A 23874-nucleotide genomic window follows, 5' to 3' on the forward strand; every position below is an offset into this window, starting at 1 on the left:
CAGTCAAACTGTCCACAGTCAGAGACACCTCCCAGCAAGTACCGGTGGATACAAACTATTTCAGAGAAAACAAGTCGGTACAGTTCTCATCTTGCCGTCTCGCTGACACTGTGTCATCGGAACAGCCCTGCTATGCTCGCATAAAATGTAGCGAATACTTTGCAGTGAAAGTCGTCTTTTAAATATAATACAGGCGCGTTAATGTAGTTCCAAGCAAGATAATAAACAAATATATTTTATTATATCAAGATGCAGCCCTAAACCTACTGTTTCGCGAGGTGGAAGCTTATTTTCAATTCAACAATTCCTTGTCAAAATGGAAAGCAACGCTCCTTAGGCTACCGGACGAGATGGGAAAATGGGAGTTAACAATGGTAAGAAAAATGCTTATGATACAAATATAAACTGATCCATAAATGAAGTCAACTGTACATTAGAGTCAGACCATTGATTGTAGTGTTATTTCAATCTAGTCTAGTCAGGTTACTCTCTGTAATGTCATATATGTAAATAAATGGTGCTTCTGCTCTGATTAATAGCTGTGTGGAGAGATCCCAAATAATCATCACATCAAAATAAAATACATCTTTTTTTTACAATATCTGTAAAAGTAATGTATTTTACAGCTAATCTGTATCTATTTGTATCTGCAGACCACAGGTTGTTTGTACTAAAGCTTCAAAACGTCTAGCCTCAGTTTGTGCCTCCAATGCATTTGAGACACAGAGCTAAGCACCAGTTGTACCAGAAAACTGAATACTTGGCATGATTGAAACACCCAGAAGTTATTTCAGAAACATGTAATGTACACACACACACACACACACACACACACACACACACACACACACACACACACACACACACACACACACACACACAACTCAATATAAGTGATATTGCAATGTCGTAAGGGTTTTTAAACCACCTTTCAACTGTTTTTTTTTTTAAAGATTAACAGGTTTTTATTATTCTCTGCTCTGCACAAACTGGTTCTGTAAAAAGTCAAGACTATGACTGTGTTTAACTGTGTCACTCAGGACTGATGAGTCCTCCTGCTGCTCCATGATCTGCTTTTTCATTCATATCAAATGCTTTAGACGCCAACATAATCAGATCTGCATAGAGGAGTTTTCTGATTTTAGATCTGGCTGTAAGTAGTGCTTAGTACCGCCATCGCTGACAGCGAGTAACAATAAGACACCATGCACAGTTTCCCATCTGTGTAGCTAACAAACGACCTTAGTTTCTGTGAGGGACAATGGGGTTTATGTATTACTGGTTAGCACTAGCAGACACAGCAGCTAAACATTTGCCTTTACATAAATACATTTAAATGATTTGCATATCAGGATTTCCTCCCATCTACAGTAGATAGACGATTTTAAAATCATTGTTGTGCAGGCAGTTTATTCCATGTCCTCTGCATTGTTTAGTCAGTAATGCTCGCTGTGTGCCCATATTGTCCAAACATGACCTTAACTATAAGTTTAAATAAAACTGTGTTTTTTTAAGATGGAAGAAGATGTGTAGTGTACGGAATAAGTCAGATCAAAAAGCTTGTGAAAAAAAGGTTTTCCACTTTGAATAGAGCATAAGAGCTAATATCTAATGTCGACTTGTGTTCACTGCAGGGCATCTGTATAGATTTGTGAATCATTTGCATGTTAGTTAGATGCATTAGACTGGAGTTATGCAAGACTGGTCTTATTATATAACACTTTGGGCATTTAAAGGAGCACTCCACCGATTTGACTAATGAAGTTTAGTTTACTAAGAGTACTATTGAACCTGTGAAAACAGCAGTGGGTAAATAACCCTGATGGAAACTTCTATATGTATAGTTTTTGGGGGACTGCCTGGGGCCCAAAACCACACTTTTATGCCCTTTTCTTTCCATTTTCAAGGGCAAAAAATGAAGCAATTATTTGTACAGAATTTATTTATTAGGTCTCAATTAAAATATACATAAAGTTTGAACAATGTGGTAATATGGTAAATGTAGGATCCATTTTTTTTGGAGATCTCTCATATTAGAAATATAAAGTCAGGCGCAGCTGTGCTCCATTTAAAAGGAAAGGTAAACCGCCAACACAAAAATGGAAACCAATTTCAAAGAGAAACCATTTTAGTTTTGTATTTATTCGATGTTTGGGCAGTGACCCTTATAATGCAGTTGGTGTTCAGTCTTCATTGGTGGTAGCTTTTACACATATTGTTTGGCGGCTCACTTGTGAACTTTTTTAATTATGCATCACAGCTGTTGTGCTGTTATACTTCACATAATTAGAGCTTGAACAAGACGCAGTGTTCCCATTTGATAAGCCCTGTTCCATTGTGCATGTCGTGTCAAGTGCTATTGAGCATTCTGGAGGAGCCATGGCTCAAACACTGATTAATAGCGCTCACTGAGATCAAACAACGTCTCACCTCTTGTCTGAATATGTAATGAAAAAGACAGCAACAAAATCATGACACTTAAACTAAGCTACAGCTCTTTTTCTATTAGTCACTGAAGGAGGACTGATGCTGATGGAAACTTGCTGGCATTTTGTCAGTGTTTTGCATTTGTTGTGGTATTTTGCTTTCGATGTACTAACCTTTTGATAATCCTGTATTTGTCCATAAACATTCACGTGAACCTTTAACATTCTGGGAAATTTCAGGTTGCTCTGTAATTGTTGAAATGAGACCCAAGCACTGGCTGACACCAGCAGGTAGAGTCGGTGATGATCTGATAATTATTATCATCACACACACAACTGTTTGTGCAGTCATTGGAATGATTTTTCTGAGTAAGCACATTTTGCATAGTTGTTGTGGTTCACATGAGATCAGTGTGAGTCTCAGTGGGAGGTTGTGTCACTTGTTTGTGTTGGTTCACCTGGCTGTTTGGCCATGGTGACTTGCTGTTATTTTTACCTCCTCACGGCCCAACTATATGTACAGTATATTTGTGTATTTCACCGATACTACCATCAGGACATTGGATGGCAGCCACACTAACGTCAAAACCTCAAACATTATTTCCCACCTCTACCATCCCCAGAACCCAGTGCAAGAGTGGGGTGAGGAGATCGAGGATGGCGCAATTTATGGGGTCACACTGCGTCGGGAACCCGTCCCCTCCTGTCCCAACCCCAGTGAGGATAGTCCATGCTGCGCTTTTGTGCAGTACCGAACCTGCAAGGTGCGGCGTCTGAAGGCTGCTACCCTAGATCTCCTTATGAATCACCTCCTCGACCCTGACTGCCAGGAGCAAGACTACAGCAGGATCTTCCTCTCCACATACAGAACCTTCACCAACACTTCAACGCTCATTGAACTGCTCTTTCTGAGGTAAACATCACTTTTTTGTACCACTGTTTGCCTGGTTTTGTCTGTTTTTTCTTTATGGAATAGTTTGGCATTTTGGGAAATACACAACTGTCATGTCTGTACAGCAAATCTGAATCTACTGTGGGCAGCTGGTTAGCTTGGCACAAAGAGTGGAAATTGGGTCTTTGAGCATACAGTTAAGTCCTAAATGTGCACAAACAATATTAGGCTATTGGGTCCAGTAGTATGCGAGATTAGCTACAGACAGGCAGATACAAACACACACGACCAAGGCGTAATCCCTTACGCTTGGCAGAGATAACAAGCGATAAACAACGTCCTTAGGGGATTTGGTATTTGGTTACTGGTAAATTTGCCCCTGTTTCCAGTCTTTACGCTAAGCTAACTGGCTCCTGGCGGTATCTTCATATTTGGCATACAGACGTGAGAGGGGTATCAATCTTTTAATTTAACTCTCCGCAAAGAAGCTAATAAGCTAATTTCCCAAAATGTCAAATTATTCCTTTAATGGTTAGCTGAATGAGATATTTCATGTCAGTTACCCCTCTTTGATATTCAAATTCACATGTCCATTCGTGCTCACTCTGCTAACATTTTAGCATAATTTTAGCCTCTTTGTCTGGTCACCTTCCCCAGATCAGAAACAATAGGCTCATATTTAAACATGCTGAAGAGGCACAGGTGAAGAGCCAGCTCCTTTGTGCTAGATTCTTGGAAAACAACTTGGGTTGTCGCACATGCAAAGTCACCATGTTGCGTCAGGATCTTTTTATATATTGTTTCCCTGACAAAGCAACCAGGTCTTTGATGTAGTAATAAGTACCCAGCAGGTGCTTATCATTTTGAGGCTTTCAACAACAACAATTATGGACAAAGCGGTTTTAGACTGTGGTTGGCATGTATCAAGGTCAGGGTTTAGGATAGCTGCAGAGCAGGGGAAAATAATAATGAAAAAATGTACAGAAAACAGCCGGAAGAGTATTATGGCTTAGTCCTGTTTTTTTTCCCCCCATAGGGACAGCACTGCCTCAGATCTTGACAGCAGTGAATGTTTCAGCAGGTAGGAGGACAAGTTTATAATTTGCTCAAACCTACTGTATATCCAGTTAATCTTCTAATATGTCACTCTGGCTTAAAGTGTCATTTAAATAGTCAAACTGTAATGAATCTCCCGCTGCCTCCTCAGCCCTCTGTTGACCTTTGTCCAGACATGGTTGGATGAGTACAGTGAGGACTTCAGGGATCCTCCCCTGCACACAGCACTCAGGCTGCTGTTGGATCATCTGAGGATCAGCTCTGCAGTCCAGAGCAACATGCGTAGCCAGCCCAACTTTAGCTCCTTGGCTGGGCAAGCTGAGGCACTGCTCCAGAGGTTACAGAGAGAAGGTGACACATAGCGTGAACTAAAATGATAAGGCCTTTGTCCGTGTACCATACCATCATGCCATATGCAAAAAAACATGCTCACTATTTCTTCTACTCCCTGTGTTTCTTCAGAGGCTGATACAAATTTCAGTCCTGCCCAGGCTGATCTCGAGCAGGATGAGGAGGCTTCTGGTGATGAGGATTCAGGATGTGAAAACTCTCTGGATCAAGGTGGCGTCATGGAGTTCTCCGCTGCAGCCATTGCCGAACAGCTCACCCGAATGGACTCTGTACGGGAGAGGATATAGTTTATGTTCCACGTTTCTATTGTTTTACATTGTTGATTAAAGGCTGATGATTGATTTTCATGGAGTTTCAGGCTCTGTTTGTCAAAGTGGTGCCGTACCAGTGTCTGGGTTGTGTATGGTCGCAAAGAGACAAGAAGGAAAACATGTCTCCAACCATACGAGCCACCATTGCGCAGTTCAATGCCATTACCAACCAGGTCATCATGTCCCTGCTCTGCTGGCCAACAGACGCCTCCTCCAGTCCCACTTCCCCCTGTGGGCCTCCCACTACACCAGCTCAAAGGGCCTGCATCATAGAGAAGTGGATCAGAGTAGCACAGGTTAGTCAAAAAAGCCAGAGTGACTAAAGATTAGGCTTCATTTAACTCCAGCTTTCAGCAGGTTTTCAAAGACTTCATTAGAGCTTCATTAAATATTTGATATACAGTATGCAATGAAGTGAATCCACTAAATGCAAGTTGTTTACTCTGCAGGATTGTCGTCGGTTGAAGAACTTCTCCTCTCTCAGGGCGATCTTGTCGGCCCTTCAGTCTAATGCTGTTTACAGGCTGAGAAAGACCTGGGCTGTTGTTAACAGGTAGGGTTGGGTTAAAGCCATTTCAAACGCCACAACCTTTGTCCGTCTCTATGGTTATGTTGATATTGTGGTCTACATAATCGTCCTTTAATGAGGACATTGAACCCTTATCAAGTGCAATTCAAGATCACTGACAGAGCAAGTCAGCAAATGTCTCTCATGTGACACATGTACTTCATGTCAGGTCATGAACAATGCAGTAAGCTATTATAATGTCAAGGATAAGTGAAGCTTAACTTCATGTTGTTGTCATTATGGCGTAAACATCTGAACACAGACTAAGTATTATAATAGTTAATTGTTAAAGTATCTGTTTTTTAAGTGAATAGTTGCATATTTACTACATTCTGTCTCTGTTCTTGTTGTAGGGATAGCATCTCCATGTTTGAAAACCTGTGGGAAACCTTCCCTGATGAGAACTGTGTTCTGACCAACAGAGAGCTCCTGCTGGAGGTGAGAAGGAAACTGCTTGTTGCACAAACAGGCTAGATTTACTTCAGTGTTTACAGTGTTAACCTTTATATGCATAGGTCATTGGAACATAGTCACAAAATAACCTGTAGTATAGGGGTCACTAACAGGCGGACCGCGGTCCGAGTCCGGACCCAGACGCCGACCTATCCGGACCCGGACTTATAATCAATAAATTATTAAGGGATTTTCAATTTTGATGGGGCGCTTCTATTTTAACCGGCGCAGCTTTCCTCGTTTTTACGGCACTGGTTTAGCGGTTCAGGAAACTCACAGACCTATTACATGCGAGTTAAGCCATCCCACGTGATGCTACGCAGCCAATCAAATCTGTGCATTCCAATCGGCAAACACTGAGACTCTGAATACAAACAGATGAGAGGCGAGTGACAGACGGAAAGAGGAGTTAGCATACAGGGAGAGAAGACGAAGAAAGGGAGAGAAACACAGACGAAGAGGCGAGTGAGCGGCAGACAGGGAGAGAAAAAATAACTACTCATGGCGCTCTCCAAGAAGAGAAAAGTCAACAGAGCTTTCAACCCAGAATGGACTCATTCATGTTCATCCTTCCCACTGGAGCACAACACCAGCGTCTCATATGCTCAGAGACCGTGGTGCTCAGAGCCCAATATGTTTTTGATTTGTGACAAAATAAAGCAAATAGTCCACCTGTCAGCATCATCAGCCACAGAGAACAGTTTAACCCAGGATGTGCTAGTCGGGGTTAAACTGTTCAATTGTTAAAATGTGTTGAGACTGATTTATTCTAACATTGGTTGAGAGTTAAATCAAGATGTGAAACAGTTAAAGAAAAAGGGAAACTCAAGCTGCTGCTACACTTTATTTTATTTTTCTAAGATTAAGCACTTTATTTTAAGATGCACAATTTTTCAAAAGCTATTTTATTTATTTTCTCAATTTTATTTTTAAATACAGCCCAAGAAGAACATTATACATATCTACAATATATATATATATATATATATATATGTGTGTGTATATATATATATATATATATATGTATATATATATATATATGTGTGTATATATATATATATATGTATATATATATATATGTGTGTATATATATATATATATATATATATGTATATATGTATATATGTGTATATATGTATATATGTATATATATATATATATATGTGTGTATATATATATATGTATATATGTGTATATATATATATATATATATATATATATATATATATATATATATATATATATATATATATATATATATATATACATATATATATATATGTATGTGTGTATATGTATGTATGTATATATATATATATATATATATATATATATATCTGTATAGTTCAATGTTAAGTGACAATAAATATTGTCAAAATGTTTTAGAATTGTTCTTTATTTATTAGATTTGACAGTCAGTTGTTGATGACGTGCAGACGTTGATACAGCTACTAGGCTACTTCAATATATATCACACTAATTCATAACATTATGATGCTCCGGACCTTTGCTTGCGGAAATTTTCTCTAACTGGACCTCTTAGAATTTTAGTTGAATATCCCTGATGTAGCCTATTAGAATCACGGGTGTTATATGGATGCTAAAAAATACATTATTTTGTATTCCACGCAATCATAATTTAACATTTGATATATTTGTAATTTTCATCATCAAATCAAATATATAGGCCTACTTGCAAATTACTTGTGAGTCTATCTCTAAGTTATGCTACTTTGCTACTAAGATTGCAAAACTACTAAGCTACTTGGTTCATCAAGCAACAGTTTATCCACACATAGGCCTATAGTAAGGTTAGCTAGCAAGCTAATGCTAGAAGCTATAAAGTAGATTAAGCTAACTTAGTTATGCCAACAGTCCATCCACAACAACAGTAATGTAAGCTAGAAAGCTAATGTAAGTAGCCTAAGCGATAAAGTCATTTGATAATGATTGCAGATACTCTTTCACGTAACTGTCTCTCTTGATAGCTACTAAGCTAGCAAAGCTTGCCTCCTTGACCATGGCAACAGTTAATCAACAACTACAGTAATGCTAGTTGCTAACCAATGTTAGCCAGCTTTAAAGTAGAGTAATCAGACTATAATAGCAGACTGTCTTTCACATAATCGTAACCCGCACGTACATGTTATGGGAAAAAGCTATCAATTTAGTAATAGCCTATCACTTTTTCTGAGGTAAAAGGTAGGCTATAGATAATACAGGATTATTGCTTTCTTTGTTCCCAGGGTCCTCTAGTATGTTCCTAGGGTATGTTTATCTCTTGATATAAACTAATATTGTGAGTGATTGGTAAGGGCCATGTTTGCAGTTCATTGCAAACGAATGAAGGGAGATGGATGTTTCAAATTAAGTTTGAATGGTAAAAATCTGTTCAGCCACTGTGGAAATATCAATGTCATTTGAGTTCTTATTGAGGAGTATAACATCAGTATGCTGTAAATTGTGAGTGATTTCAACATATTGACCTATTTGGAAAAAACATTGCTGAAAACATAAAACTTTTTGAAAGGTCCCATTAATGTGTCATATTAAGAGGATATTGAGTTGGAGAACATAGACCATATACTTAATGTAAAATTGTCTCGCTGTGTAAAATGATGTAAGTGATAATAGATGAGATGTGGTCCACAATAAATACTATGTGCCAAAAGTAACTGATAAAACGGAAATTTTCCTGTAAATCTCTAACGGAAATGCATTTAGTTTTTGACCTACCTTTGCAACTAAGGGTTAATGTTTACCAATGCAAACAACCCAGTGCATGTGCTGCATACTTTTAGTCCCAGCAGTCAATTTGGGATGGGGGAAATGGCCTGAATCACTTTTTAGCAGAAGACGCAATACTGGAATTACATATTGTGTTTTTACCACAGGAAATCTTGTGACTAAACGCAACAGGGTACGAACTATACAAAGACCAAAGTACGAAGAATGTTTCACATATTGAAAACATGTTTGTGAATGATTATCCTCCTGAGCACATGGTTTTCTCCCTTTAATCATTGCAAAATATTCATTTTTGAGTTTAATATTTACAGAAATGTTTAACAGGGTGTTAATGGGAAACTAGAGGCCTGAAGCACATTGTGTTCCCTCTTTTTCTTTTCTGAAGTCCTCTTTAGGCAACTGCGTCAGAGGTGACTTGTGTCTAGTTACAATGAAAGGACTCTAAAGTCAGTACATCATAGATAGACTGGTATTCTCTGCACACAAAAACCAAACAACTTGCACAAGTATTTCCCGCTTCACAATAACATTCAAAGATATTCTCTTAACTGGAACGTTCTGTCTCACTTTAGTTAACTTGTTCTCCTTTTCACTTTTCAATGCAGTTGTATTCAGGCGCTGCCTTTTATTAAAGGAGGCTTTTTTCTATGTAAACACAGTGACGCACACATTTGCTTATAGCCTAATCGCTGTTTTTGACAGACATTTCATACAAAGACTTCAGAGAGAATGCTTGAAAGAGGCCTCCCTCCCTCCCTTTCACACGATAATCATCAAACAGGATATCCAAGTTAATGTATAATAAGTGTTATTCTTGTATTGAATAACCTGCTTCATAAGAATATATTGAATCATATTCTGTTTACTTACATCCTTCATTTAAAGCCCCCTTTGTATGTGATTGTGTGTAATATAATTGAATATTTATACACATAAACGCACACTTATGCAGAAGGAAAAAAGCATGCTGAGTTTTTAAAAGTTGAATCGTTTAAAATATAACCTCCAACTGAATATAGCTCTGTCTGACCTACTTTTACAGGACGGAGGCCAGGCGACTTTAAATAACATTTCTCCAAAGATATCGAAGCGGTGTCCGATCTCCAGACAGATGGTAAGCCATACCTCAGGAAGAGAAAAGAGTGAGATGTTTTAAAGACTTGAGATGAAGCCCTGAGCCAGATATCAGCAGCAACCCTCCTTCCTCTGCCACATTAAATGTGCAGTTTCATAGGAGGAATGTTGTTTGTGAACATTTTTCTTGTGATATTGTCTTTTTTTACCTGAGGCTGGGTTTAGTTTCAGCTTTTCATAAACACACATGCCAAATCCCTTCCCTATTATACAACTCTAAAAGCCACATAAGAGCTGATTTCACTGTGGGTGGAGTATCTCTGGCATGGCAGATACCCAAACCTATCTTTAGCTTCGCTCGGTGTTAAACAAGTTTCAAATGGCCCCAGATCACCAGGATTATAGGACAGTAATAATAGACTAGACCAGGGCCCTTTTTATGAGTCATATACACATACTCCTGGGCCGTAACATGAACCCATAGTGCTGCTAACCGTGACTTTCCTTGTGTGAATGTCGTTCGATCTCAACCCATTTAGTAAAATAAAGCAGCATATGACTGACTTCAAAAGACACAAATAACCACGCACAGTGACACAGAAAACTATTGCTGTAACCCTGCTTCCTTGTCCCTCTGCAGAGTACCTCCAGTGGAGTGGTTCCATACCTGGGCACATATCTGACCGTGCTCACCATGCTGGACACCGCTCTGCCAGACACTGTGGAGGTACATAATGTAGCTTGAGTAACAGTGCAGTTAAGCTCTGCTTAATATTTGACAGTGTTTACAATCAATGGTTAGGTATAGGTTAGGTTAGCCTACTGTGTACAGTAAAATATATAATCATATTATGTATTTTGCTCCAGTAGTAGGTAACACTTTAACTTGATCCCCTCTTTTTTGCCTTCATAAGCAGCATAGGCCTATGCAACATAACCTCTGTTTTGCCAGGTGTCTGTCTGCTTTTCTACAATTAATATTGACACTGAGACCAATATGATAAATGAAAGAGCAATTTAATACATTTCAATGTCATCTAAAAGTAGCTTTTCCTCACCAAATTGCATGAATTCCTCGAGAGTCAAAAGCTGAGCTGGTACCTACTGAGTTCTGCTAAGCTAACGTTAGCTGTCTTTAGCAGGAGTTTAGTTAAACACCTTCTAGTTACTGACTCATTTAGTTATGTGAAATTACACAATGACCAAGGTGTAAATTAATCAAAATTGATATTTCTTAATTTACAGAGCTAAAGGAAAATCCACAAGGACATTTAGTTTTGTATTGAACTAAGGCTAACTGTGGCTATCTCACCAGCTAGCTTGATATTAGCTGTCTTGCTTTAGCTGCCTACTTTGTGTCTCCACAAAAATCCATAAATGACCGACTCACTGAACACAGAGTGCATTTACTTTTTTTCTCAGTTTTGTCGGTGCTGCAAATTTAAAAAGCGGTTTTTAAATTATATTTCTATGGCATACTATTTGTAATGAGATAAAACAGATGTCAAAAAGTCAGATTCAGGTCTTAATCAGAATCAAAATCCAGGTTTTCACCCTAGAATGTACAGTATAAGGAATTTGCTTTGGTGTATAATGGTGCATATATAAGGACAGTAGGAGAAATTAAAATGTCAAATAAGAGCAAATTCAGAATTGTTAAAAAAAACTATTGTAAAAACTATTATAACATCAAAAAACGTCTAAAAGAAATATCAATATGCAAACAAAGAATTACAATAAGAATATGACACTTACTGTGAAAACATACAAACATATTTGAATTAAAAGTGGAAAAGCTGTGCAGTTTTCAAGTGGTAGTATTGTGCAGAAATGTGCAAAAATATTCAGAGGAACGTGCAAAGGTTCACAGTACAGAGTATGAGGAAGAGTTTGTAGAGTACAGATATATGATCACAAAGATGTGCGCTTATGTAATGCATTCATTAGTGTAATGTGTAGAAAGGTCTGTTTTCTTTTACGCCTACCCATCCGCTCTAACCTCAATTTGATCCCTAAGAATCCATAACTTGTGGTTAATGAATGATTACACAGTATAACATAGTAACATAATATAACATAATCATATTGATTGATTGCACACATATACAAAAGGTGGGTTCAAAAATGTTGATAATTGGTTTCAAGGTTCATTCTTGACCTTGGAACTAATTTGACAAACAAACTTTCAGCCACATCTCATGGTCGTCATTAATGAATAGATTCTTTGAATAATACTTTAGTAAAATGCATCAATCATTTTAGTAATATATATTACCGGTGTCCCGACCCATTTTTGATAACCGTCATATTTAATATTTCTATATAATGTATAAGAATAATGGAAATAAACATGCAATACATTCATATTAACTGTGTTATTATATTATATTGTCAATATATGCCAGTTGGGGATGATTCACATGAGGTATTATATAGTATGTTTCCTATTTCTGTTTACAACTATATAACAATATTTTATAGACCAATAATGAATCATTGAGATATACGGCTTATAAACACTAAATAGGAGATGTTTTTGTCCTTTTCTTGATCCAATTAATCATTGATATATGCAATAAATAAGTTCTTACTCTGTTGACAGGTTGTGCTCATAAACCTTGAGAAGAGGAGGAGGGTAAGTGCTTCCTCTTTGTGTCATCTTTTATGTATTCCCCTTTTATTTATTAGTTTTTTTTCATAGGAGTCAAAAGTACAAAGTGTCAATGTAGCATTCTGTCGGCACTAAGCTGATGGTGTAGTTAGGTGTGTGCAGTATATTAGCATTCTCAAAGTAAGCCGAGAGGGACATTTTCAGTTGTGGGAAACATTTGCATATCTCTTTGAGGAACACTGTCACTTTGTTTATCCACCGTCATGTCTCTCTCCCTACAGGAGTTTGAGGTTCTGTCACAGATCCGTGTGCTGCAGGTGTCCTGCTCCCAGTACAACCTGCCCCATCACCCCAGAATCTCCGCCTGGCTGCAGGGACACAAGCTGCTCACAGACCAGGAGAGGTGCGTTAAAGAAAGTGTTTTTATTATTCCCATAACATCCCTGTGATCGGATGACAAGCAGACGAAAGCCTGCTGAAGGCTCAATAAAAGTTGAGTTACATAATCTGAAGTATGTGTTGTAAAAATTTCACATTTTCCACTGAAAGATTCGTCACTCGGTGCAGCATTTATTAAAATGTCCCGTCATACTGAGTAATGGCATCTGGTCAGTTGATCAGTTCTTGTTATCAGTGGATATCAGCGGATGAAACCTTGTCATTTAGAAACCACTCCTTTGACATTGATAATGCAATAATTACTTGCTAACTTGTATAACTCTTCCAGTGATGCAGCTCATGGTGTGTAAAATCTGTAAATGTATAAAAAGGCTGAACAGATAACAAGAAGAAGTCTGCTACCTGCAGGAAATACCATAACATGTAATATTTACCATGGCAGGAAGGAACCTCTGGCAAACAGTGGGAGTGTGCATTTACAGTGAAGCTACACCACAATATAATTATTGTGAAATAAAGTCAAATAAAATACATTCTTTAATAGCACATGTCGGACAAGAACAATGTGTGAATGCAAAAAATGTTTTTGCATTCACAGAAACAGGACACATGTAGGTACTGATTGTCAAACAAAAATAACAAAATGCAGTTTTATAACTAGATTCATCCGGTTCATCTGCGTTGTGGTGCAACTGCTTGGCAGTTTTTTCAGCTTCTTGTAGTTTTAACCTCCTCTGCTGACAAGTATTCAAAACTATAAAAAATGGAGTATTTCCTATACATTTCAATGTGGACACACCATTAGGTGGAAGTTGCAGTGGTGACAACCGTTTAAATCAAAATTGTGGGTTAAATGCCTGTACTGTAATGAAAAAGCAGTAACATGTAATATTATATTTACATTAATATTAATAATATTTATTATAAACAATACACTTTATTTATAGAGCACATGTCATACAAGATATGTAGTTTAAAGTGCTTTACAAAATAAAATAATCGATAATTATCGATAATAAAAATAATTAGTTACAGTAAAATTGTTAAAAATAATACAAACGTGAGAATTACACCAGATTAAATAATCAGGTTTCCGGTTGTCTTTGAACAATGTTCACAGTACAAAGTTTCCTCAATACATGAACATCTATCGTAGAGGATGAAGTTTGTCATTTCTTTTTTTTTTTTTTACAGCTATGAACTGTCGAGACAGCTGGAGCCTCCAGTGGACTTGTGTTCGCCAACTTCCTGGAGACACCGCACACTCACAAAGAAACTCTCCTCGTGAGTATTTGAATGTTCAAACACACACAGTATACAGTATTCACATTTTACCTTTACAGGATACTTGGGTGCAAACAATATTTCTTTTGCCAGAACATGAAAGGACCCGTTTGGCGTATTCACAACATGTTCTCATCTAATGAAATATGTTTCTTCAATCCATTTTTGTTGCCGTTTGTCTTTTCAAAAACAACATTTTCACTGCGCTCAGAAATCAGTTTGCTCTCCCACTTGTCGCACCTGAAATCTAACAGCACCATAAATTACATTTATATAACTACAATATCACAATTTCTATTTCGGCTCTAACCATAATATAGTAAATTACTTAAATCATAAAAAATAAAAAGATCATGTATGTTTTTTGACAAAACTATGAGTTATATTCATTAAAGAAAAGTTTATAAATTGAATAATAAACTAAAAAAGATATTTTGTTTAAGGATTTTATAACTATTTTTTGGAAAAAGATATAAGGTCATTATCCTACAGCTGAAAAACAGCATTAATAATGTCATAAAATTAGTTTTGTCTCTGACACAAGCTCAAGTTGGATCTCTGCCTTCAGTCTCCTCACAGTGAGCGATGGATCTAAAAAGATCCCGGCTGACCAGATCAGTGTTTCATCTTCTGGATCCAGTGGATCCGAGATGGAGGATCTCTCCTGCACAAACTCCACCTGCTCCATCAGACTGCAGGTAAACAACTGTGTGTGTATGTGTGTGTGTGTGTGTGTGTGTGTGTGTGTGTGTGTGTGTGTGTGTGTGTGTGTGTGTGTGCCATTGTTTTATGTCTATGCTTTGTCCTCAGTCGTGCACAGTGCTCTCTCTGTTTGTCATGCTGTTATCTCATGTGCCTCTGTGTTCAGCACAACATCCACTATTTACACAAACAAGTCAAACCAACCTCGAAGCATTTCTACTAAGTTCTCTGAATGGCTTTTTAAACTGGGAAAGTTCCTTTTTTAAAGGGGCATCAAAACTTGCGTGAGGCCTCAACAACTGGCATTTCGACTGTCCTCGACTGAGCTGGAACAGCGTTAGTTTAATGCTGCACAATTCTCCATAGTTGGTCTCTGCAGAGGAATCAATTCTGAAACTCTGCACATGCTGTGATCATGTTTGCAGTGGCACTCATCAATATCACTTCTCCTATCTCATTTTCTCCGCAGTCCTTTCACAGCTCTTGCAACAATGTGTCTGAGGCCTTCTCTTCCTGCTCGTCCTGCTCGTCCTCCTCTTCCTCGTCCTCCCCATGCTCCTCCGCTGCCTCCTCTGTAGACTCCCCCACTCCTTCTAGCTCCACCTCCTGCCGGACTGATCTCTGCTCTCCAGCCGCGTCCTGCGGTGGTGCTCGGCCAAAGCCCACTCTGGCCTCCCACCACAAGCGCTCCGTGTCCATGACCTCCCTGCCCCTGTATAACCGTCAGGTGGCTGACTCCTGTATAGTCAGGGTGAGCGTGGACCTCGGCCACAACAACGGCAACATGTACAAAAGCATCCTGGTGAGTTTATCCTCAAGTATTCAAGTGAAGTAACAACAGGAAAACACATTTTTGAGAGGAGGGGGACTAAATGATCTGAATACTTCTACTACTGCGCTGGTTTCAACATTGACTTTCTCAAGCAACAGCTCCATTGAGGTGTGTTTAATGACACTTATTATTCTTTCATAGTTGACGAGCCAGGACAAAACTGCCCAGGTGATTCAAAGGGCTTTGGAGAAGCATCACCTCGAGCACATGAACTGGCAGGACTTCACGCTGACGCAGGTCATCTCCCAGGAAAGAGGTCAGAACAGAAACTCTTCTTTTTTTTTTCAGCAATTCTTTCTCAAGCAAACACCAATTTAGATTTTTTTATTTTTCTGTTTTCAGAGTTGCTCATACCAGACAAGGCCAACGTCTTCTACGCTATGTGCACAATGGCCAACTTCGACTTTGTTTTGCGCCAATTCCCAAAAGGCCAGAAGAAACCACTCAGGGCCACGTCGAGTCTCGGACGATACACAAAATAGCACATACAAATCCTGCACCTGTCCGATGAACAAGATTCTTTCATAGTTTTTTTTATAAGTATGTTCTCCAAGATGGTCCATCCTTTTTTCTTGGACACCAAAGAGGTAAACGTGCAATTTTTATGGTAACTGATGATGATGCAAAAGCACTTTAAGAAGAAGAATGCTCGCCTCAACATAGACGAGCTTAAAAAACATCTGGATCGGACATGCTTTTATTCCCTGTTGGAATAAACTAGGTATGAATCCTATACAAAAAGAAGAAGTACCCATTCTTTGACTTTTTCTCAGCGATGTGTTGGTCACATGGTTCTAAATGTGAGGTTACACATACTGGTTGATTTGATCTCTGAGACTCCTGCTAGATATCAACACATGCCCACATCAGTGACCTGACATGGATGCTGAGAGACGCAGCTGGGTGCCATTATGAAACCTGTGTGTTAAAAAATAAATGGGGGTCAGATGCTGTGTGAAGGGCGTACTGATGTGCCATCTGAGGAGGGGACGTTCTCACCAGGGAGCAGTGTACTCGGGGAGTTTCAGCCCGGCTGCTGCGCCGTTGCTGTGAGACTCATCATGTGAGACTTTAGCAGCCCCGACTGGAAGGATGGCATTCCTGCGCCGGGTAACCGTGGCAGCAGCAAGAGACTTTGATGGACGGGACGGGATGTACATGTGCAAATGTCTACTATATCTAGATGAGACGACACCAAGGGTGAACTTTTGTGTGTGTGTGTGTGTGTGTTTTCAGTGTCAGTACTACGACTAAGTAAGATTATTTTCTAACGTTTTGTATGTGTTTTCACTCTGATTCCACTTTGATTAACACATTGTGACGACTCACTAGGTGGCTTTAAAGGGATAGTTTGGATTATTTGAAGGGCGGTTGTATGAGGTACTTATCTATAGCCAGTGTAAGTGACGGTCGGCACGCTCCGCAGTTTGAAGAAACAGTAGCAAAGCAATATGCTGCATTTTACAACGGGTTCGAAAGCGGCTCAACTCACAATCAAGGACTAAAGGACACCTAAAAGAAAGATCCACCAAAAAAATATCAATGTCAGTTTAAGTGTACGCTATGTCTAGAATATTGTAACTGCTTTACTTTGCCGTCAGAAAGCCCTTTCGGACGGGGAACTTGTGAAGTGAACGTTATCTATGCTCTCTTACAAGCCACCTGACTCCATTGACAAAAACAGTGATTTTACCTCACAGGACACGAGCGTCAGTTCCCCCTCGCATTCAGTACAACCCAACGTCCACACACCCAAACTAACCCTCGTCCCGTTGTCTCTTGACTTGTTGTGACATATTTAGAAAATCTAATCAAACCATGGCTTCTTTTAACATGCTACTGCTTTGATTAGTGAGAATTTTAGAGATGTCTTATTTTCCGATGAATACTGAGAATATTTAAAATGATAATATTTAAAATTTTAAGAAAAATTGTATTTAACAAATTTGATTGAGACTTGTGAAGCCTGGATGTAACTGGTGCTTAAATGGCTTGATTTGAAGCCTTACGGGGAGTTTAGATGTAATCATTTCAATGACGTCAATTGACCCCAAGACTCTGATGACATAGCTGATAATGATCATATTTCTTACAGCTCACACTGCAGGGAGTATTTGCAAAGAGGAAGAGTTGCACTTTGAACAGAAATACTTGCTAAGACCCTTGCTCAAGGGCAAAGATAGCTTTCGAGGAAAGACACAGACGTCTTATTGACCTGCGCTGTCCATACAGATCTGGGGCATGCAGCTTGTTCTTCACTCTTGGGATTATGAAGTAACTGTCACACTTGTAAAACAAAGAGAAATAAAAATCAGATTTGATACGTTGTATGTATATTTCCACATTTTATTGACAACCTCCTAATAAACACTTAATCTGTCCGATTTGTCTGACTAGTTTTTGCTATTAAGCCCAACGTCACAGGTTAAGTGTTTCCTGTATGAATTATAATAAAGTTGATTACTTTTCAAATCTTAAAAGTACAAGTTAGAAGCAACATTAACATTATCTTTGGAATGAGTGTTTGTTAGGCAACAATAAGTTGTTTAAAAAGAGAAATCTTATATTTGATGTAAACCCTTTAAGAGTTTATGAAGAAGGACGCGGCCATCGCAGCGACAGAATTACATCTTTGAACGATTCCTCAAGAGGAGCGAGAAGAAATCTGTGGCCACAAAACTGGAAGCAGTAGCGGACACCTCGTCATATTTTCAATATTTAATTTTCCAATATTGTAATTGTAATGTTGTCTGTTTTGAAAAAGAGGGTAAAAAAGTCCAAACGGGAGAAGAATTCTGTGATTGAGAAGATAACCATAAGAAGGTAGCACATGAGAATATTGTAAACATAACACACAGTATACAGTATATGCATATTCTCCATGTTGTATAAGCAGAAAGGGATTGACCAATAGTTGCTTGGAAAAGATCTATAAATAACATGTTGCCATTTTTTTATTATTAATCTGCAATATATAAGAGTATAACTGCCAGGGTGATGTTAGTCTTAAATCAATGCTCTGTAAATCAGATGACTATTACACAATGAATAAACACTACTACTACTTTAGGAATCCCTTATGATGGTGTTCCTTAAACCTTTTTTAATAACGTACCCCTGAAGAGTACAAAACCTTTTTGGTAGCAAATAAAAGCCTTTACAAAGATGTTTTTGTTAACATGCAACAGCTTATACTTCTGAGACAGAAGGTGGGATCCTGTCATTCATGCTCACATCAGGCGAGGACAGGTGCGTAACAAATCCACATTCAGAAACAAATCCTTGTTCTTTCCTAAATGATTCCAAAAAAGATTCAATCTCAATATTTCTGATGATATGCAGGTTCTATGAATTATTTACTTCTGTGCACACTTTTCCAATTCCTTTCCATTCATTTCATTATTGTTCTATTCAAGAAATATTGATCCAATTTATGAAAAGCTACTTATTATTATAAAACAATAAAACTACAGAGAGGTCATATTTTGAGAACATAAGCCAGGAAAACACTTCTCTTTCACCTTTCAAGTACTGTATTTCAAAGTAAGTACATTTTACATCTATTATACACTGCTATTTATCTTATCGCTAAGTAACAGATATTTATATTTCTTGTGTAAACATAATATAGAATCTCACCATAAAGATATTATATATATATATATATATATATATATATATATATATATATATATGCTATGATAATCCAGATGATGGCGCTCTTGACTATCTGATTAATTTCCATGTTCTGTATGCATTTCTTTTCTTCACAAACACAATATTTATTTAGGTTTTCACTTTTCTCCTAGAATTTAATTCTCTACTCAAATCACTGTTTATATTTATATTTTATTTTCATTATTATATTATTTCACTGATTCTTGAGAATTTGGATAAAACAGGTTTTAAATTGGAGAAATAAAAAGATTTATTGTTAAGAAATCTAAACATATTGTGTTTATAGAACAAGGTCTCAGCAATCGCGCAATATTTCTGGGCAACCTCCTGATTTTGTTATTTTTTCATAAATGGTGTGTTTTTCCTGTCATTGCTTAGTATCATGGAACTTTCATCATTAGCATTAAATAAACTAAATAATAATTGTGGACATAAAAAATAATTCACATTTCTTATTCCAAATAGACATTTACTTCAATATATGCATTGGAGGAACATATTGTAGTCATCTTCATTTAAAACAAAGAAAGTTCCATCTGACGATGGTGACTGAGACCTGACGGAGGTGACACAGACCTGACGGAGGTGACAAAGACCTGAGGGTGGTGACACAGACCTGACGGTGGTGACACAGACCTGACGGAGGTGACACAGACCTGACGGAGGTGACACAGACCTGACGGTGGCGACACAGACCTGATGGTGGTGACAGTGGCCTAATTACAACAAAATATTTGTTATGTACATGTTATCCTTCTGTAAATATTAACAACGGCAAACGGCAAGATAAAAACTACAGTACAACTGCAATGTTTTAAACATGAATAAGACAGAAAACCTGACGGTGTTGACAAAAACTCACTTTTGACATGTCATGCATGAGTTGTATACAGCAGCCATCTTGTTTTCTCTCTGTTGCTAGCTGCCTCTAGCATTTACTTAAAATGCATACGTCATATGCATTTATGTCATAATATAAAGTAACTATTTCTTTACAAAAGAGACAGTGTTGACACATCATGGTTGTAACAGTAGCAACATCAATAAATATGTAAAAATTCTTGAAAAAATAGCAAATTTACAGGAGCCTGAATGCTCTTGTAGCATTTAGCAGATGTGGAGGGTGGACAGCGAGTCCTCAGGAGAACAGTTCATCATGTGGTCGCCTGATTTTATTGCTTTTTTTATAAATATCTGACGGTGTTGACAAAAACCTTGGACACATTTTGAGCAACCATAAAATAAAGTGAACATATTTGAACATTCATTGCTTTTAGTTTTAAAGAAATATTGGACTCTACTCTTTCATTTGATATATATATATATATATATATATATATATATATATTATACATTTTAAATGAGTTGTTCACAATTTTCTATCGAATTAAAACGACAATCTCTTGTCTGGGGACAAATGATTTTCTGGGTATTGGGCGATCATATAATCATATGATTTATAAAATTAAAGACAAACATGTGAAAATATGTTACATTTGTGCAAAAGACCCTCAGATGATCAACCCTGATTATTGGAGAAAATGTTATTGCTTTTCAACGGAATTAGCACTTTCCTTAGTGGGACATGCTTTCGCCGAAGTCTGAAGAATCAGTGCTTTTACTTTTGTTGTTGTTACAGTGGCCACTTATTAAGTACATACTAGAAATTCACATATCGGACAGAACAGTATGATGAGACGACGATACAAGGTCACAAAAAGGATAAAAAACTAAAACTAAATAAAATTCACCTCATGTTTGCAAAACCTTTAAAAGTGAAAGTCAACAACAATTTTGCCGCCAGATGGCGTCAGAGAGCTTTGTGCACCAGTGAACTGTATTGACACCGATACACCACCAGGGTGCAGCAGCATTTTAGCAGCGATAGCTTTAGTTCCTCTACTGAGTCTAAACACATGGTTCCTTAAATATATTTGGCAGTGAAGCGATATTGTTGTTTCAAACAATACGGAGGTATTTTGTGGATAGACAATTTGTGGTTTTGCAAACAACAACATCAGGTGCTTACACAACCTTAAACCCTCAGGGCATAATTTATTGATTTCATAACCCTGTCTCCTATAAATAGAAAACATAATATAATAATGGCCATGATCAGTGCAGTAGAAGACAGACTTAAAGAGAATCTGCCCTTCATTGAGTGCTGCTGGCCCATTTACACACTCAGTGTACTGCGCCACAGTAGACGCACACTCAGCAGGGATATGGGTTTGAATTCATTAGGTTAGAACTTGCCTCTTGTAGTGTGTGTGTGTGTGTGTGTGTGTGTGTGTGTGTGTGTGTGTGTGTGTGTGTGTGTGTGTGTGTGTGTGTGAGAGAGAGATGCGTAGGTCAGCAGTTCTGAAGGAGAAACAGGACACTGCCCCTCATCTCATACTTTCTCATGTATTATGTATGCGTGTGATGTCCGGCTGTGAGCTTGGCTGTGTGTGTGTGTGTGTGTGTGTGTGTGTGTGTGTGTGTGTGTGTGTGTGTGTGTGTGTGTGTGTGTACACATTGCATCAATGCCCTGAGAGATCCATGAACGAGGCGTTCAAGGTCTTATCTGGATTTGTCCGGGAAATGGCTGCAGCAGGTCTCTAATGAGGATTGATGAGACGTGGAGTTTAGTTGTCAATAAGATCGATGGTCTTCACCTCTGTTGACCCCAGATCGTCTGAGGAAGTCGTTTCAGTTCACGGCTGCTTGCATTCTTTAAAGAGAGAGAACTTAAGGTGAAGTCAGAAGTCATGTCAATGTCCATCCCAAACTCTCAAAGTCCAAGGTGATGTCTTTAAATATCTTATTTTGTCGCTTCAAAACCCAACGATATTCACTTTAATATGATATAATGCAGAGAAAAGCAGATGATCTCAATACTTGAGAGTCAGAAAACTGTATTTTGTTTCATTTATTGATTATCAAAGTAGTTGTCGATTATTTTTCAACAGTTGCAGCTCTAGTGTGAGGATGCTTTACTTGCATCGCTAGTAGTTTTTAGAGTAGTTTTAAATAAGGGAATGTTCAATAACTATAAGTACAATATTTTTACTAAGTTCAATAGCAACTTGATATTCCCCTCATTTCTTTATTAATATGACACTTTTACTACTATTTTTGAATCTTTCTTTTTCATTTCTATGGCAGGTGCGTGTGTGTGTGTGTATTGTATGTGATCATGCATGCATGTGTATAATGTTAAATGTACCGTTTCAAGAGCTGCACAGCAAACTTAGTTGTACAATGTGTGCAATGACAATAAAGGCATTGTATTCTATTGTGTTCTATTTTCTTGTGGAGCTCATGATCCTCATGTTTTTCCTGAGCCCAGAATGAAGTTCAGCATGTGAAAGCAGAAGCCCTTACCTTTTATCTCTCTATTGTTCTCATCTGGTCGTTTCATAACCGCGCAGAGTGTGTAGAAGCCATGGAGATGTTAGGCAACAGTTTCCTCTGATCTCTGCTCGATGACAGACAGCGGCCCCTGCCTCACCTGAGTGCCCCCCACTCTGTTGGAGAGAAAGGCATTCCGTCGGCAGCTTACGTGTGTGGAGGTCAGTGAGTTACTGCCATGTTTTCAACATCTATGTGATGTTACACATGTGCTAGTGACTGGAAAAGGTGTAACAAGAGCTGTTTGGCTGTTTTCATGCAGAAATGTCAGAAAATGCATTTTTCAGCCTCTCAAATATGGAGCTTTCCTGCTTTTCTCTGTTTTATATCATATTAAAGTGAATATCTTTTTTTGGAGTAATTTAAAGACTTCACCTTAGACTTAGAGAGAAACTGGGATGGACATTTTTCACTATATAGAGCAAACGATTAATCTAGAACATAATCAGTGATAATGAAAATAACACTGTAACTGTAACAAAGCCAGCTGAAGCCCTGTTTGCACTTATATTACCTTATATTATAACCTTTTATATGGAAGAGGAAGCGTACTGACACACACACACACACACACACACACACACACACACACACACACACACACACACACACACACACACACACACACACAGAAATAAAATCTCAGTATGTATACAAACATTGAATCACTTTGAGTGACAGTCGGGCCTGTTTGCTCTCCCAGATATTCTTGGCAGATTGCTTGTGTCATATGCTCACAGCCTCATGCATATGCATGAAGGGCTAAATATGACTCTCAACCTCAATGCAGACATTTATGCGTTTGCATACCCATTTACATTACAGATGTTTTGCTGCCCACGTGAGTTATTCATGACTCTCCACCTCTGAATGTAGGATGAAGATCAGAATTGTTAACCTTTTTCTTGCAAGACATTGTGTTGCCACATATGTCTGTCTTGTCACACACTGGAAGCTCACATATGGAGCTGGTACAGTTATGTTGCTCTATTTTGAGAAGATCTCTATAATGAGGTGCTGCTGCTTCTCTCTTCATGTTTTATGTCTCCTTTGACTGCTAAGCATCACCCACCCTTATGAAAGTAAGAAGAAGGCT

General features: G+C 38.1%; 1 protein-coding gene across 2 annotated transcripts; it reads left to right on the top strand.

Moving 5' to 3' along the window:
• Positions 1–2: 2 nt before the first annotated feature.
• LOC115012491 (ral guanine nucleotide dissociation stimulator-like 1) lies at positions 3–18087 on the top strand. 2 transcript variants are annotated; one of them, XM_029438126.1, is made up of 17 exons: positions 3–374; positions 3050–3339; positions 4355–4399; positions 4526–4725; positions 4837–4994; positions 5084–5332; positions 5486–5589; positions 5958–6042; positions 9848–9919; positions 10520–10606; positions 12482–12514; positions 12772–12893; positions 14084–14173; positions 14742–14871; positions 15345–15677; positions 15849–15963; positions 16050–18087. In XM_029438126.1, the coding sequence occupies exons 1-17, from the start codon at positions 351–353 to the stop codon at positions 16187–16189; spliced, it is 2277 nt and encodes a 758-aa protein (XP_029293986.1). In that variant the 5' UTR covers positions 3–350; the 3' UTR covers positions 16190–18087. The 2 variants fall into 2 exon arrangements, with proteins under 2 accessions (XP_029293986.1, XP_029293987.1); XM_029438127.1 differs by lacking the exon at positions 3–374 and having other exon boundaries at positions 3204–3339; positions 4548–4725.
• Positions 18088–23874: the final 5787 nt, after the last annotated feature.

The sequence above is a fragment of the Cottoperca gobio genome, chromosome 8 (genome assembly GCF_900634415.1).
Source record: "Cottoperca gobio chromosome 8, fCotGob3.1, whole genome shotgun sequence".
NCBI classification, from domain to species: domain Eukaryota; kingdom Metazoa; phylum Chordata; class Actinopteri; order Perciformes; family Bovichtidae; genus Cottoperca; species Cottoperca gobio.